This window comes from Dipodomys merriami, unplaced genomic scaffold (genome assembly GCF_024711535.1).
Source record: "Dipodomys merriami isolate MVZ:Mamm:240054 unplaced genomic scaffold, mDipMer1.0.p SCAF_13, whole genome shotgun sequence".
Lineage (NCBI taxonomy): Eukaryota > Metazoa > Chordata > Mammalia > Rodentia > Heteromyidae > Dipodomys > Dipodomys merriami.
This window is the reverse complement of record NW_027202604.1, coordinates 34,274,291-34,291,754: the sequence shown is the minus strand read 5'-3', so window position 1 is coordinate 34,291,754 and position 17,464 is coordinate 34,274,291. Positions and strand designations below refer to the sequence as shown.

General features: G+C 43.3%; 1 protein-coding gene across 1 annotated transcript in view; it reads right to left on the bottom strand.

Moving 5' to 3' along the window:
• Itpr1 (inositol 1,4,5-trisphosphate receptor type 1) overlaps positions 1-17,464 on the bottom strand; it is a 297,390-nt gene that overhangs the window by 166,204 nt on the left and 113,722 nt on the right. Inside the window, exons 11-16 of the mRNA XM_070018999.1 lie at positions 12,263-12,358; positions 10,726-10,770; positions 6,836-6,990; positions 2,072-2,171; positions 627-787; positions 6-147 (exon numbers count right to left, since the gene is read on the bottom strand). Coding sequence (XP_069875100.1) covers positions 6-147; positions 627-787; positions 2,072-2,171; positions 6,836-6,990; positions 10,726-10,770; positions 12,263-12,358 — 699 coding nt within the window. The remainder of the gene's footprint in view (positions 1-5; positions 148-626; positions 788-2,071; positions 2,172-6,835; positions 6,991-10,725; positions 10,771-12,262; positions 12,359-17,464) is intronic.

Sequence of the window (17,464 nt, the reverse complement as noted above, 5' to 3'; positions counted from 1 at the left end):
CTCACCTGTTTGAGAATGTTCTGCTCCCTCATCAGCTTCTGCCGTTCTCTGTTGGGCTTGGAGAAGACAACTTCAAGCACGTCCTGGCCAGAGTTAGTTCCACCAGTGACAAAGTAAACCAAGTCCTCCAGCAGCTTCGTTACAGACCTAGGAGGAAAAAAGAGACAGTATTAGAGACAGTATTCAATGTTCAACATACTCGAAGCTTCGCCCTGGAAGCCTTCAGGCCAACCAAGGAAGCAGGACATGATCCACTCTTTCCAGTTTCCTTGAAATCCACAACTAAGGCCAAGTACTACAAAGATGGAAACACATCACACAGTATTTTCCATCTAGGATGATCACTCTCTACATATCAAGTATTCCCAGAGTATCTCTAACTCCTAACATTTACTAAAGTAATTCCAGAACTGTGTGAGACACAGAAAGGGAAATATTCAATGTCTGGACAGCTCCCATGGAGGACACGGTGAGTGCTCAGACCCACTACCTCACAGAGTGCTGTGGAGCTGCGCTCTCATCTGCTCCCGGCAACGCACTGCCCAAATGCATAGATGAAGAGCTCTGGGGGACGGGGGGGGGGGGGGGGACGGGGGGGGCAGGGGACACATGCAGGGGGCTCTCACCGTCTTTCGTTCTGGGTGATGGTGCCCTTCTCCAGCTTCCCGGCAATGGAGCCAAGCACCTTGCTGGCATCATTGGCAAAGTCCAGGTCCCGAACTTCAGCGGGAGACACAGGAACAATGGCAAAGGCCTCCTTATCCTCCTTCACGGGAGAGGTGCCGATCTGCAATTCAAGTGGTCTTGGTAGGACAAGCTTGGAGGGATGGTGTGAGACATGAATAATTACTGACTCTGTTTACAGGTTATGGGACACGGAGCTCTCTTGGAGTCAGAGACCAACAATGGAGGGGGAAAAAAAAAACAAAAGAAAAAAAAAAAAAAACCTCAAATCCCTACAAAATTAAGAAAAATAAGGAAAGGGCTGTGTTGGGAGGAGCCAGTGAGAATGTTGATGGGGTGGTATCGATCAAGACACATTGTGCTCACAAACTGACTTGTTGAACAGTAACTCCTTTGTATAACTACATTTAAAGACTTGTAAGAATCTCTCTCTCTCTCTCTCTCTCTCATATATATATATATATATATATATATATATATATGAACCTCTGGAGTGATGCATTCCAAATGGTTAACAGGCATTAATTATGTCTGGAAATTGGTACCGTAGGAACCAGTGAGGAAAGAAAAGAAGAACTGCTGTGATTTTTGTGGTTTCAAGTGTGATATGTAATAAGTAAGATTCTTATAAACAGTATCTCTAATAATTCAAAAAGTATATATGGAATGTGATATATGTATGTGATATATATATGTGTGTGTGTGTGGTACATCATTGTAATGATATAATCATTTATACAACTTTCCTATTAACCTGGTAATGTTGTTCATGAAAATAGAACAAAATAAAAAAAACACCAACAACCTTCTCAAACAAAAACTAATATATGAAAGAATCTTTCCATTTTGTGAAAAAGGAAAAAAAAATCCTATGTGTATGTGTTTATGCTCTATAAACCTAGAGACTATGGGAAGCAAAGGAAGGAAGAAAAGGTAAAAGGGGATTCAGAGAACTTTCGAGAAACACGGGTATACTCTAAAATAGAGAGGGGAAAATTGGGGAGGAAAAATTGGGGGCAAATCAATAAGATATTTGATGTACCTTAAGACATGAGCCAACATTTCCCAGCCAAAATCATCTGTTAAGCAAACATGAAATGCAGACAGCTGCTCGATCACTAGAGCAGAAACCATGGACTAAAATAAAAGGTTCTGAGCATTTCAAAAGCCCCGAGTTTGCTGTACCTATGTACCTTGGAGAAAATTCTTTCATTGCATTTGAGTTAGGCCATGACTAGGCTCTTACAAAAGGGGAGAGGGGAGAGGGGAAGGGATCATGGGGTTGGGGGGGCACTTTACAATGCCATATTCCCTTATTTGTAGTCAAAGGAGGCCTTCCACTAGGGAGCAGGCAACCTTGAGGAGGTGGCCACATGCTGGCACTTACCTTCAGCATTACGGGCTTCTCCTCTTCCTTGTCAATAGGAATATTTGTGCTGTGAACCCAGGTATTGGTGCACAGGTGTCTAAGCCGGACATAGGAGTTCCTAAAGGGAAGAAAGGTTCCAGGAACAGGAATATTTAGCTACTCGATAGTCACTTGTCTGTAATATAACTAATCAAAGTAGAAACCTATGCCAAACTTCTTATCACAACCACAGGATAATACACACACTGAGGGGCACACAGCTGTGGTACAAGTCACATTCTGATGTATTTGTAGCAGAAAATTATTCATAGTGACTCTGAAAGTATTGCTATCATCTGCATTTCTAAACATAAGATCATTATCTTGTTATTAAAAAGGATATTTAATATAACACCAATAACCGAGTACAACTTTGTAAGTGTAAAAGAACACTTCTCACCAGTAATGATAAAAAAGGAAATTTCATAAGGTTCAATAAAGCAAAAAATAAAATCATAAAGTTCTCAGGAGAAAATATGTGTAAATATGCACTCATCTTGTGGCATGAGAACATTCTAAAGCAACTGAGTATAAGATCTTCCAATTTTCAAAGGAAAAGGACAAATTTTATTGCACAGTCTAAGTGTCACATCTTTTATAGGGCAAATGTATATGCATGTGCACAGGTCATGAGCAAACCTGACAGAAAACAGTCTCAAGAAAAAAGAGCAAAACACAACATGAAAGATTATGAGTCCCTTTGTACAACTATTTAAAAATAAAAAGGAAAAATTTTAAAATGATTATTAATCCATACATCTAATGAATCCCACAAATCAATAAGAAAGGCATGAATAATAGAAATGAAAGTGTGAAAAGGATACAAATCAGTAATTTAATAATGAAGTATAAACAGCTCATTAGCATATCAATTGGGCAGTCAATCTTCTTGGTTTACAATGTACACAAATTAAGACAATATATCATTTTATCCTGTCACATTCTAAGAAGCTTCAAAACTGAGAGTAGCAAAAGAGCTTAAGGAAGTGAGTTCTACATATTGGGTTTTTGGGGTTTAATTAGGTTTGCTTGTACTTTTGTTTGTTTGGAGCTCATAGTAGGCATAGTAGCCCGAGCGCATCTTTGGTAAATGGGTGACAAAGTCATCAGGCAAGCTCTGGAAAGAAATCTTGTATGTGTACGCACGCACGCATATTCATATGTGTATGCTAGTTTCAAGGCTTAAACTCGGGGCTTGTGTTCTCACTCAGTTCTTCTGCTCAGGGCTGGCACTCTACTATATGAACCACCCTTCTAGTCCAGCTTTCTTTGCTAGTTAACAGAAGAAGAGAGTCTCATGGACTGGTTCAGGCTGGTTCAAACTTCGATCCTCAGATCTGAGCCTTCTAGATAGCTAGAATTCCAAGGAGCCACCTGTGCCCGGTCAGGAGTTGGGCATTTTATAATGTGTTATAAATACAAATTTTTTTTTTTTTTTGGGTCCGGTCATGGGGCCTGAACTCTGGGCCTGGGCGCTGTCCCTCAGCTCTTCAGCTCAAGGCTAGCGCTCTACCACTTAAGCCACAGCGCCACTTCCGGCTTTTTTCTTTTTGCTTATGTGGTGCTGAGGAATCGAACCCAGGGCCTCGAGCATGCAAGGCAAGCGCTCTACCACTGAGCCACCTTCCCAGCCCCTAAATACAAATCTTTTTAATTCTAGTCATATCATCTCAAAATCTTTTCCTTTAAGAAATAATTGCACAGTACAAAATGTGCACAAAGATGTTCAAGAAAGTATTATCTATCTTTACAAAAACTTAAGTCTCCATTTTCAGTAAAGGATTAGTTAATTATACTGCATGCATAGAAAGAAATAGAAACTACAAAGTTACTTAAAATGATACAATCAACAGTCATTTGCTTGGAATGTGGATGTAATATACTGACTGTTCCATAAAAAAATTGATCAAAACAGCTTATGGTCCCATCTTTCAGAAATAAAATAGATGCTATTGCTTGCTGTATGTACAAAGAAATGTCTCAACTACATGAACCAAAATTTCACCAGTGGTTGGACAGTTGAATTGGATGTCTTTTTTTTTGTTTTACTTGTTTCTTGTTTTTTTCACAGGGTTTTCAGACATTTCTATCTTGTTTTTCTACAATGAGCATAGGGCAGTTTTCTAGGCTTTTCAATTTAGCTTTTCATTAAAAAAAAAAAAAAAGTAGTAGAAGCAATTCCTTTCCTTAAAAGGCCTACTCCCGTTAGTGGAACAAGATGAATGTCCTCCAAGCAATCTGATGAACAGGAGACATGAAAAAGCATGTCTTCAGAGACAGTCAAGGAGGACTCAGACAGTAATAGAAGCTTTCTGTTACAATTTAGGTTTTTTCTAGCTGGAACACTTGCCATTGGTAGAACAGGTCTGATAGGGGACAGGGGAAGGAAGACTTTTGTACTAAAAGAAATGTAGAACAGTGGCATACCACATTCACAGGGAAGACCAGGGGAGAAGATCAGACCTGGATCTTAGCAGGCCCCCTGCTTTCCTCCCTCCAACTGCCCTGAATCTTCCAAGTAAGCCCCCAAGAGGATAACACTAGTGACAGTTACTTAGTGGCATGAATACAAAATAAGTAACAAGATACTTGTTTGCTAAAAGGGATGTACGTTTGTTTATACTGAGTGAATTGGTTAATTTTGCTTACTTTAAAGCATAATCAAAGCTCAGAGCCTAGCTTTTTAGTTGGATGATTACATTTTATAGTTCTTTGTCAAATTTCATTTAAGACACAAGAGGCAATTCCTCTAAAAGTCTCATTCCTAGTCATTAACTCAAAAGCCGCGCTCTCTCAGCACGAGGACAAAAGAGCCCCAGGGCTGCATGCTCTCCCAGTGCTCATTCGGTGCATCTGATTTATGCATCTACGACTCCAGTATCACTTAGTACATGCAGGTTTGGACCCTGTGCCTCTCCCTCTGACTATCTCAGAAATGCCTTTGTTGATAACATTTACCCAAGTACACCCAAGTTCACATAACTAAACGTAAACTTTTGATCTGCAAACAAGCAAAAAACTCGGCATAAATTTAAGAAGCAGGGAAATGAACATAGGACTTCTATGGTGTTTTTGTTTATGGTGGTTGTTTTTGTTTCAGTAGTCCTAAGGCCTTTACTTGCTGGGCAAGTGCTCTACTGCTTGCGCCATACTCCTAAGCTCTTTTGGGGTTTTGTTATTTTTCTAATAGTAACTCACTTTTTGCCCAGGTTGCCCAGACCCCAATTTTATTTACACTTCCCACATAGCTGGGATGACTCAGTCCATTATTGATTGACATGGAAACTTCACTTAGGCTGGCCTTGAACAGCAATCCTGATAATTAGCTAGGAGTTACAGAAGTGAGCCATGGTGCCTAACTATTCCTAGGGTTCTTTGCCTCCACAGGATCAATGAACTGGAGGTCTTGTCTTTTGGCCCTCAGGCTGCTGACCAAGGGCAAACACAAATTTAAAAAAAACTCTAAAACAGAGAGCAAGCCCAAAGTAGTAAGTGAACAGGAAGTGAACATGCAGAACACTTTTTCCATCAAGTTGAAAACTCTTGCTTCTGAGTTTACACCAGTCTAGCTGGCATACCTGTCCACAAAGAAACAGACAATAATGAAGAGAGGGAATACAGAAGACTTCAACTTTTCTTTTCCATATGGCTGCAGGGATTTCCAAACCGCTAGGGAATAGAATACGGGCCAACCAGCTCCTCATTCTTTCTGTATCTGATGGAGCAATATGACATTTTAAATCATGCTCTGTTCTGTTCCATCCTAACCAACTTTAACAACTAGCACAGGATATAAATGTCATCCCCTGAAGTCCTAAGAAAAATTCCAATTAGGATGGCTCATGTAAAACAGGCAATAACGAGCGGCAGAGAGAATGCAGAAAGGCTGGAACTGGCCCATGCTGATGGAGGGAGAGGAGGATGGCCTATCTGCCTTGAGAAGAAATTCGGCAGGTCCTCAAAACATGGTTACCCTATGATCCTGCAGTTCTACTCCTAGACACAGACTGCAGAAAAAATAAACATCCACACAAACAATAAATAAATGCCCACACTGGGCTGGGAAGGTGGCTCAGTGGTAGAGCGCTTGCCTTGCATGCATGAGGCTCGGGGTTCCATTCCTCAGCACCACATAAGCAGAAAAGGCTGGAAGTGGATCTGTGGCTCAAGTGGTAGAATGCTAGCCTTGAGCTGAGGGACAGCGCCCAGGCCCAGAGTTCAGGCCCCATGACCAACCAAAAGAAAAAAAATCTATCTATCTATCTATCTATCTATCTATCTATCTATCTATCTATCTATCTATCTATCTATCTAGGCTGAGACCTTCGCAGGAGTACTGTTCTCATTGTAAGCCAAATGCATGATCAACTCAAATGACCATTAGCTAATAAGTGGATAAATAAAATGTGCACCATCCACACAATGGAATATTATTTAGTGATAAAAGTAAATAAAATACTGCTATATGCTTCAAGGTGGAGATGAATCTTGAACACAACACTAAGTAAAAGAAGCCAGTCACGTAAAACGTGACTCCATTGCTTGATGTTCACCTCAATAGAGTGCTTTTTATTCAACTTACCACTCATGAGCCATATAAGAATCAGATGCCATAGTTACTACCCAGTCCAAGTGCTTTTGCCAATTCTGAAGACAGTAACGATTCGGATTTCCAGGAAATGGGCGGGCCACTAGGACCAGCCCTGGTTTCCTTGGGGTAAGCCATTCTGACTGAAGTCATACCTGGGGACGAGGCTGTCACCTCCACGGAGGGTGGTAGGGTCGAGCTCAAAGATGGAGGAGATATCGTTGCCTTCAGGCACGGAGACCAGGGAGTATACCATCTTTTCTTGGGCATTTCGCAGCCTACTCCGAGACGCGTCCTGGTCTGGGTCCACCTGAGGGCACAAAACCATCTGGTCAAGACTCCTGTATGTCACAGCCTTCGCTCACCACCATCATTCCACAATCCTCAGGAACAGAGGAGAAACGACAGTGTCAGTAGTTCGCAGGAAAAGGACCACGATTTGTTGTGAACAGTGATAAGCAGCCACCTGAGCCAAGATTATGTATTCTCTACCTCCTTCTACCGCAGTAGAAAACACTTAAGCAATGTGGAGTGATAGCAGATGCCCGTGGAAAGGTTAGCTATTGATGACAGGGACCTTTGCAGAGCTATATCCATTTGTAGCAGGTGGGGGAACAGCGAATGTGCTCTGAGGAAACTTTCTCTGTGGAAATGGACACCCATAGCTGTGTTCATCTGCAGTGATTGGTGTCTCTACCAACAATATGGCAGCTGCTTTCCAGGAAAAGAAATAACAGAAACCTCAATCCAAGCAGTCAGTCATAAGCACCAACTCCAATACGGCCAGTAAGCCCAGGGTCTATTGGACAAGTTAGGCTATCCTTGAAAACCATGAGCTGGGTGGGCTACTGATGCCCAGATAGAGGAAAGGGCCTTTCCTGCTATACCAAGATTTGGTTGAGATGGGGAAAAGTCCTGAAAGTAAAGGCTGACAATGACAAGGTATTCCTGGGAAACTGTAAAAATACTTTCTGGGCTCCGATGAGCATGGGTCTAAGGAGATGTAAGCAGATTTTAGCCTGGGAACCTGCTCTGATAGGCTTTGCAAGCTCCCTCTCAGTTTGTTCACTCAATGTGGAATGCTTTCTAATGTGTAACTCCCTACAAAATGACAGCATCCATCTGTATCCACCAACTCCCTCCCCCCATGCACATACTCCCTCATCCCTAGGTTGCTTCTCAGGCCAAACCACTACCTCTTGTCTGTACAGCGAGGAATGTACCAGGAAGAACACGAAGTCAAATCAAGGCAAAGAAGAAAGCATGTAAGAAATAAACTCCATGGGGTCTGAGATCTAGAAGAGAAGGCCACCGTCAGTATGTGTTCTTTTAGCTGGGCGTGGTGTATGCACCTGTTGTAGTCCCAACTACAGGAGCTATCAGGGAGTTAAAGAAGAGGATCACTTGAGCCCAGTTCAAGACGAGTCTGAGCAAGAGAGCTAGACCTGTCTCGTCTCTCCCTCTTTATATATGTATATAGATATACAGACATATGTATAACTATATACATATATATGCCAACCCAGAACGCTTATTCTTGCTATGCCAAAGTAACAGCAGGAGAGCAACATCTGCATCCTCAGTTTAGAACATGGGACATCTGTTCCACAGTGAGACTTACTAATTGCGAAGTAACTTCCAGCATCAACTCTCTGACCTGACGATGACACAGGGTTTGGCTGAGGCTAGCAGTGGCGCTGCAGAGACCCGTGGCAGGTCTAGAGAACTGAGACGGCGCTGAGCCCACCATATCTGCAAGCGACACTGAGCAAGGTGCCTCCCTCAGTGTGCAGTCAGTATTTGCCACCTAGTGGGAAGAAAGGCACTGATACAGTGGACCGAGAAGAGCAGCCTCTAGTTGGCCTATGTCTCCTTTGAGGGACCGAGTAAGCGGCCTGAGGGGGCCATTGCATTCAAGGTGAACACAGCACAGCTGAGTTAGGCTTGAGGTAAAACCCCAGGGGTCGGGCACCCGCCTCAGGGGAATCAATGAGCAGCAGAGCCTTGAGATACTTCTTTATCCAAACTCACACAACTCTAGCTTTTTTGCCCAAGGTTCAAGCCAAGCAGAGGGTGAAGGGTGCAGGACCCTCCCAGGATTCATGCTCCACCCATAGCCGCCAATTTTGTGCTGCCAGCCTCACGGGCATGCCTCCGCCGTCTGTGCAGCACGCCCCTCGGAGCAGGCAGAGCAAGGTACCTGCACCCGTACCTCACCTGTCTTCACCCTGCCACCCCAGCATCAAGAAGTCTGAGCCACAGAAAGGCCACCAAACCTGAAGAGAGGCTAAGGTGCATCCTAAGTCAGGACCATTTGCAATGGCATCTTCTTCTCTTTCAACTGACAAGTCGTAAAACCTCCTAATTCCGGCACAGCCCAGATGACCTTGTAGATGCAAAGGCACTGAAAATGCCAGTGTTCAGATATGACTAAAAAATACCACTCGGATAGAGGACAGGTGTCAAGAGGGAAAGTATCTCAACAAAGTCGGGGTCCTGACAAGAGGTAGATCTGGGATGTAACTCAGACTCCCTAGTCCCTCGTATGTGATCACTGTACACTTGATTCTGCGCTGAAATTGCTGGTCTTCCTTCATCCATCCAGAGGCTAGGAGAGCCATCTCTTCCCTCACGGCACCCATTCATATATCATTCATATATCAGCTCTTAATGCAAGAAGCTTCCCCTTACCTAATTGCTAATGTAAGATCTACTCTTAGTCACTTCAGATGACAGCACAGTGGTCACCAGAGGCCAGTCACACTAGGGCAGTCCTCTTGAAACAGAAAGGACAGAGACAAGAAATGTTGTATGGAAAACAAAGCCAGGCCAAGTCTTCAAATAGCATAGGAACTAGAGAGAGAGGTTTTACAATGGACTTCCATGAACACTGGCCAAAAGCTAGACTAGGCCAAGGTTTTTTGAACCAGATTAATTGTGGAAGGTACATTTTTCAAAAGAGTGAGGATGACAAGGACAGAAAGGAGGAAGATGGCCTCAGGCCCCAGCTCGTTTATACATACACAGATACATACAGTTCTGAGTGTCTTTCAAGCCAACATTCCACCCAAACATAACCAGAGTTAACCATTAATGCAGGATTCACAAGAATTTCTAAAGACAATTATATTTTAAAATACCTCCATCCCAACTCCCTTCATTGATGTGCTAGTCCTTCCAAATTTTTTGGTGAATTTTGCTAAAAACAAACAACAGCAACCACAAAAAACCAGTACTCTCAAGATCTCCAAGTTCCTCCTCGTGTGTCAATTGAGCAGCAACTGTCTGGGTTGCTTTTTTGTTTGGAGTGTTTTTTGTTTTGTTTTTTGTTTTGTTTTGTTTTGTTTTTTGTAATTCTAGATCAAGCACTCTGGAAAAGAAACATTTTCCTTATGCCCATTGTCCAGCAAACACAACCCCTGCGTTCCTGAACCAGTAATGGGGACACTAGAACTCCAAGTACCTACATGTTAGCATTATTTAGCCAAATGGTCTCCAAAGAAAAGTCCATTTTGCAATAAAATGCCAAACCACGTCATTCCCTAAAGCCTATTTCTGACTTTGTAGACAGCAAGGCCAGAGGGATAGACACCGTCTCATCACAAGCCAGCTGTACCAGGCCTCAGGTCCACAGCCTCAAAGGACACTATCCATATCATCCTACTCATTGAAAACCCAAGTAAGCCACAGATGGAATTAAACAGCAGTTAAGATCACTGTTTATAAAAGGCCAGCTTCCATTTGGGCTACCAATGTCTCCAATCCAAGAGTATTCCAAGAGGTACCACGCACATCTCCAGAGGAGAGGAGACTCTACACTGAACACACTGAAAGAGCATCAAGACCAGTAGGGCCGGAGCCAATCCGAACACAGAAGAACATGACTTCCGTTAAGAAAGGCACAGAACAAGACCTTGTTTAAAGCAGCCCAAGGTTTCCCCTTCCCCAGCACTCTGTGGCCGCAGTGACCGTTTCTTAAGTGGGTTCCAGCTCATTTGGCCTCACCCTACCACATGAAGACAAGAAGGCTCTTGCCCGTACTTACTGAGGGTGGAAACTCCAGGCATTCTTCCTCAAAGTCAGGGTCTACCTGATGAAAAAGAATCATTAGGAAATTAAAACATCCATTGTTTTCTCAAGGACTAGGACCCATCTGCAGGAGACTTCCACACCTGCATCCATCGGTGACCAGCTAAGAACACGTCCCTTCCCTCCGTTCACAGAACCAGCATGCCACAACAAGAACACGGGTCACACAGGCACAGCACACACGGAACAATCCACCGGTTACCAGCACATGGCTCAAAAGTACAGACAGAGGAAACACGAGTCACCAGCAAAGCAACAGTTAAAGGCCCGAGAGAAACAAAAAGATCCTTGATAATCTTAAATCAGGCCTTCCTCTAGGAAGGCCTCACACAGCAGATAATACAACCGCCATTAATCTTCAGCAAACCACAGCATCTCCTAAGCTGATGAGCTGGGTCCATATCTCCCCTAAAGATCCATTTCAAATTTCAGTTTAGACTTCTCAATCTTCCATATTCAAATGTTTAAAAAACGTTATCAATTCATACAAGCCTCTGGCCCTCCTAGGAGCTTAGCACTGCGATTCCACAACCCCCGGTCGGCTGCAGGAGCAGGCCTGACACACCCACACACCCCCTGGGAAATCTCTGAGCGGTCTTGAAGGTGGAACCAGATGATAGGAGCAGACGTATGAGCAGAGTCTGACATGAATGTGCGTTGCACACCTTCCAGTCGATCAGAAGGAAGCAACATCTGCCACACACTAGGATGGCTCCTTCACTGAATGCAAAAAGTAGAAGGTAAGCTCCTCTTGCCTTCAACACTTAACCTTGCCCCCCAAAACTCTCACAGACTTTAAACATAAAGTTAATTTCTTTGCGTTTTAAGCCTGTATCTATTTCACTGGGTTCAAGGAATCCAGTTTCTCTGGGAACTTGCCTGGTTCTGTTCTTCATTGGTTTTTTTTTTTTTGTTTTTTTTGCTGGTTGCGGGGCCTGAACCCAGGGCCTGGGAGCTGTCCTTCAGCTCTTCAGCTCAAGGCTAGCACTCTACCACTTGAGCCACAGCGCCACTTCCGGCTTTTTCTGCTTAGGTGGTGCTAAGGAATCGAACCAGGGCCTCATGCATGTGAGGCAAGTGCTCTACCACTGAGCTACCTTCCCAGCCCCTCTTCATGGGTTTTTAATACTTCTGACGTTACATGCCACAGATTCACTGCAGCCACCTCTCAGTCATTCATGCCCGAGTGGGGCTGGTAGATAGGATGTGAGGAGGGTAGTGGGCAAGAACAAAACAAAGATAATCTTCAACCCTACAGGAGCATTTATTTTCTAACTTACTTGCTCCCCACCCCTTGGTGAGATCCCCTATCAAATCCTAGAGTGTGCTAGCCGTTTTTCTCTTTTCTACTGAAATGAGGCAGAAGGGAGCAGAAAAGCAGGAGGAAAACCACGGTGGCAGCATTCCTGAGCTGCAGCTACTGGAAAGCTACAGGTGAATAAGAAGACTGGGTGTGTCCACCTTCAAAAAACCCCCACAATGCTGCTACTTACCTCTGCGGCCAAGTAATGCCCTGTGGCCAGGTGCTTGAAACGGAAGAGGCTGTTCCAATATCCTGCTCCACCACGACAAGGGTCATGCTGGACTACCTGCACAGAGGAGGAGGATCAGCAGGAGTGAAGAGATGCCCCTCCCACCCTAGATGCTCTGAATCGGAGACATCAAAACTCCTCTTTCAGAAGTGGTAGCTTTCCTTTTTCCTAGTGGAACTAGGGCTAGGACCTTCCACTTGCTAGGTGGGTGTTTTACCACAGACCCACATCTCTAGCCCTGGTATTGAGATCTTTTTTTGAGATACGGTTTCACTTCCTGCCCGGGCACATACCTGACCACAATCCTCCTATTTCATGCTTCCTGCTATAGCTGGGATGAAAAGTGCATGCTGCCATGCCCAGCTGCTTCTGTGGAGATGGAGTCCTGTGTTTTGTTTTTGTTTTTGCCCAAGCTGTCCTAGAACCATGATCCTTCTGATCTCAGTCTCCCACAGAGCGATGATGATAGGCATGTGCCACCATGGCATGCTATTTGCCGCGAAGCAGTCTTACCTGTATGCCCTCATGAATGTGCTATGTGATGCCCTCAAACTCCACCCCTCCCCCATCTCAGCGTCCCAAGTAGCTAGGATTACAGGTACATGGCACTCTCATCTAGCCAAGAGGAAGTGGATATTTTTCAACCAGAAAAACCAGTACTGTCCAACAAACAAGTGGACAAGTATCACATGGAACTCCCAAACTATAACAACATGGAAATGCTAACAGTCTCTTAGTAACATGAATGACTGAAGGACTTCAAGTGGTTTTTGGATCCTTTGCCTTACTAATGAAATAGAAGATTCTGAAACTCATTCACAAGATACCAACTGACTGAGAGGATTTCTCTGGAGGACTTTCAAAGCAGTCTAGGTCTACCATTGTGTACTGGAATGCACACCCAGACCTGTGCATTGAAACACAGAATTCTTGAGAGGCAGGGTCAGTTTACTACAAAACTTCAGATTCTAGCCATGATATGCTGGTGATGCCATAAACAATTAAACACTGTTTGAAACATAAAATTGCCATAGATAAAACTGGATAAAATGTGAAGCAACTGTTCTTGTTTGCTGGGCAACAGATGGTGCATTACTGTGGTCTCTGACAATAGGAAACAAGGTGAGCACTATGTTGCTCTGGTTTTCTGCCCAGATTCTCTGGGGTTGGAAGGCACTAGCCTGAGGGCACCGAGCTCTCGGAGTTACAAGGCTGAATCACAGTCTAGCGAGACTCAAGCACTGGGTTTGAGGGGCAGAACTCTGGGGCACAGAGGCACACAGAGGTAAGTCCAGGATCTATGCAATAGCTCTCCTTTCAAGTTTGGCTGTAAATATCAAAACATGTTATGTATAAGGCAAGATCCACACAGCCAATAAAGAACAAAGAGGGCAGAGGATGATACTCAGTGGTAGAGCACTTGTTACCAAGTGTGAAGCTCTAGACTAGTCTCCAGCAACACATCTACACACCAGCATACACACACAGTACAGGAAGGGAGGTGAAAGCTGACCCTCACTCAGAGAAAGGTTCTGATTCTGACAAGACAAGATAGTCCTGTGAACCACAACCACCATTATATTATTATTATTATTATTATTATTATTATTATTATTATTATTATTATTATTATTATAAATTTGCCAGTCCAGGGGCTTGAATTCAGGGCCTACACACTGCCCCTGAGCTTCTTTTGCTCAAGGCTGGCGCTCTCCCACTTGAGTCATAGTGCCACTTCCATTTTTTTCTGTTTATGTGGGGCTGAGAAATTGAACCCAGGGCTTCCCATATGCTAGGTAAGCACTCTACCACTAAGCCTCTTTCCCAGCCTGTTAACCATCTTAGGCATTGAGACATCAAAAAGATTCCCCTTAATGGCAGAGCTAATCTGGCCCAAAGATAAAAGCATCTCTACTGTGACCTAATAAAGCATAAAAAAATGAGCCTTCAAAGGCTCACGCTGACCCACAGCAACTTGACCAACAAAACTCTCACCACTGTTACAGGGACATGATTCTAATCATCCAAAAAAGGAGCACTACAGTGTTCAGCAAAGAGTCACCAAGAAACACAGTCAGGAAGAGGCAACCCAGAAATTCAGCTAGGTAAGCTCAAATAATCTGATGACCCTGTGGGTTAATTTGAGAAATATGACCCAGTTTTCCAATTTTGATATATGCCCTCAGAATCAAGAAACTTAATGAATTCCAAAAGCGTGTGCACACACATATACCAACATCAGATTCATGTAAAGTGAAGACAAAAAGAAAAGCCCTTGAGACAGCTGAAGAAGGGGGGGAAGCAATAATACATAGAAGGAACAGATCTGAAAACTACCACATTCATATCAAAGTCAACATGAGCCAAAAGACAATGCATCAGAAAGAAAACAGTGTATCTAGAACTCAAAATCCAACAAGAATCCTTTTCAGAAATGAAGGCCACTGGCCGGACATGTCATGCAGGTGACCCCTTCAGAAGGCAGCCTGGCAGCCCCCCTAAAGGTTACATAGGCAAAGTAAATCTCTCACAGTTCCACTCACAAGAAAAATATATACACAGGGTGTACTCGTATGGTCTTAGTAGCCCTCCCAAGGTCTAAAGTGGAAACGATCCAACAAAATATCATTTGGTGGGGCTGGGAAGGTGGCTCAGTGGTAGAGTGTTTGCCTCACATGCATGAGGCCCTGGGTTTGATTCCTCAGCACCACCTAAGCAGAAAAAGCCGGAACTGGTACTGTGGCTCAAGTGGTAGAGTGCTAGCCTTGAGCTGAAGAGCTGAGGACAGTACACAGGCACAGAGTTCAGGCCCCACGACCGACAACAACAAAAATTCCAAAACATTATAGAAATAAGTATACAACCCTCTGAACCCAATAAAAGTCATTAAAGTCCACAAATTTTGTGTGAAATAGGAAGTATGTGAATTGCATATCTCAACAAAACTAATGTTTTAAAAAAAGGAAAATAATCCTGCTTTAAAATGAAAGTAAAAAAAAAATCAAAGGTATTTTCACACAAATGAGGGTGGAGGGATCTGTCAGGGGCAGACTCACAAGTACAAGCGAGAACAAAGGAAGTTCTTCAGGCTAGAAAAATTATAACCTTTAAAGAGATGGATCCACACAAAGCTCGGAATGATAACTATATAGGTAAATAAGAAAGATTCCTGATGCTCATTTGTAAACAAGGCAGGAAAAGTAAAAACACACTGTGGGATGTCTGATACAGAGAAACACAGTGATAATAGCCACACAAAGAATAGGAAGAGGAAACAGAAGCAAACTATTGTAACGGACTTAGGTCACGTGAATAACACAGCATTATGCAATGCTGGCTGGCAATAAGCTAATAGAGACATGGCAAAAAGCTGGTCACTGGGGACTCATGCTTGTAATCCTGGCCACTTAGGAGGCCGAGATCCAGAGGATCATGGTTCAAGGCCATCTCTAAAGAAAAGATCAGGGGCTGGGAAGGTGGATCAGTGGTAGAGCGCTTGCCTTGCATGCCTCAGGCCCTGGGTTCGATTCCTCAGCACCACATAAGCAAAAAGAAAAAAGCCGGAAGTGGCGCTGTGGCTCAAGTGGTAGAGAGCTAGCCTTGAGCTGAAGAGCTGAGGGACAATGCCCAGGCCCAGAGTTCAGGCCTCACGACCGGACCCAAAAAGAAAAAAAAGAAAAAGAAAAAGAAAAGATCACTAGATTCCATCTGTAAAATAACAAGCAAAAATCAGCTGGAGGCATGGCTCCAGTGGTTGAGTGCCAGTGTAGCAAGTGGGAGGCCCTTAGTTCAAATCCCAGTGCCACACAAAAAAAGACATCATGAAACTTTAAAGCATTGATAAAAATCTAAAATACAGTGTTTTCTTCCTTCTTTTATTTGAAGGGATAATTACATTTCTAAAATCTGTAGGGGAAAAATTAAGAAAAAAGACTTAAGACATTTTCCTAGAAAATTTTGGGAAGGTGGAGAGTAGGAAAGAGCCTTTAATGGATTAAGAATTACATAGCCGTTTCTTCTCAGAGGAGAAAGGGAAGATGTTCTGAAGTGAACTTTTCAAGGTCAAATCCCCACAGAAAGCCATCATCTTTTATTCATTTCCATCAGTTTGGAATGACCAAGCCAGGGTTCCTTGCTGTTTAAAGGCATTAAAGTAAGCCACACTGACTTTGGTAGGGTTCTGACAGCTAACTTTCCCCCCATTTATTATAGCATGATACATAAAACAAGGTAAAAATTGTTTATAAAATGAAGTCTTGATGCATCATATTCTGATCAGAGAAAAATGGCTCAATGAAGTGGGCATATTAGCACCATGATATCATTTTCTCCTTTCCTTTTCTTGATTTTGTTTTCCTTTTCTTTTTTTTTTTTTTAACCTCTCACCAGCATCCTACGCACACACTAATAAACAACAAAACCCACAGCAGCTAAAACAATGAGGATGAGCATGGACCAATGACCAGCTTTTACAATGTGGTGGGATTGATATTGTCAATATAGAGCAAATGCTAAAGATGCAGGCAGGAGAAAGTGAAGAGGAAAATGGACAGAGGGCAGACAGTAAGTGTAAATGGAAACCTCAGCCTGCTTATCAAACACATAATGGCCAGACACACAAACAGCCACTGAGCACGAGGGGAGATGGTCAACACTGCCAGCCACAGAGAAAGGCAAAGTAAACTTAAAGTGAGACGTTGCCACCCAAGTTAGTCTCACACTGAAAAGACTAATCATACCAAGAGCTGGTGAGGATGTACAGGAACTAGGATTTCCACATGTTGCTGGAAGGGATGTAAAGTAGTCCAATCACTTTAGAAAGCAATTTGGTGACTCATAAACACAAATGTGATCCAGCTACTGCACTCATCTTTGCCCAAAAGATATGAGAGTTGACCTCCTAACAGAAACCATACATAAATGTCCCTAGAAAGCCTTGTTTGTAACAGCCAAAAATGAGAAACAACTCAGACCATCCATGCAGTAGAATACTATGCAGCAATGGCAAGGCATGAACTATTTGGTACACACAAGTGCACAGATGTGAAATAATTGTGCTGAGGAGGAAGGGAAAATACGGCTCCAGGAAGGCTATATCTACTCTGATTCTATTTGTATATATTCAATGTCCGGCAAGAGTAATTTATAGAGAAAGAGATCAAG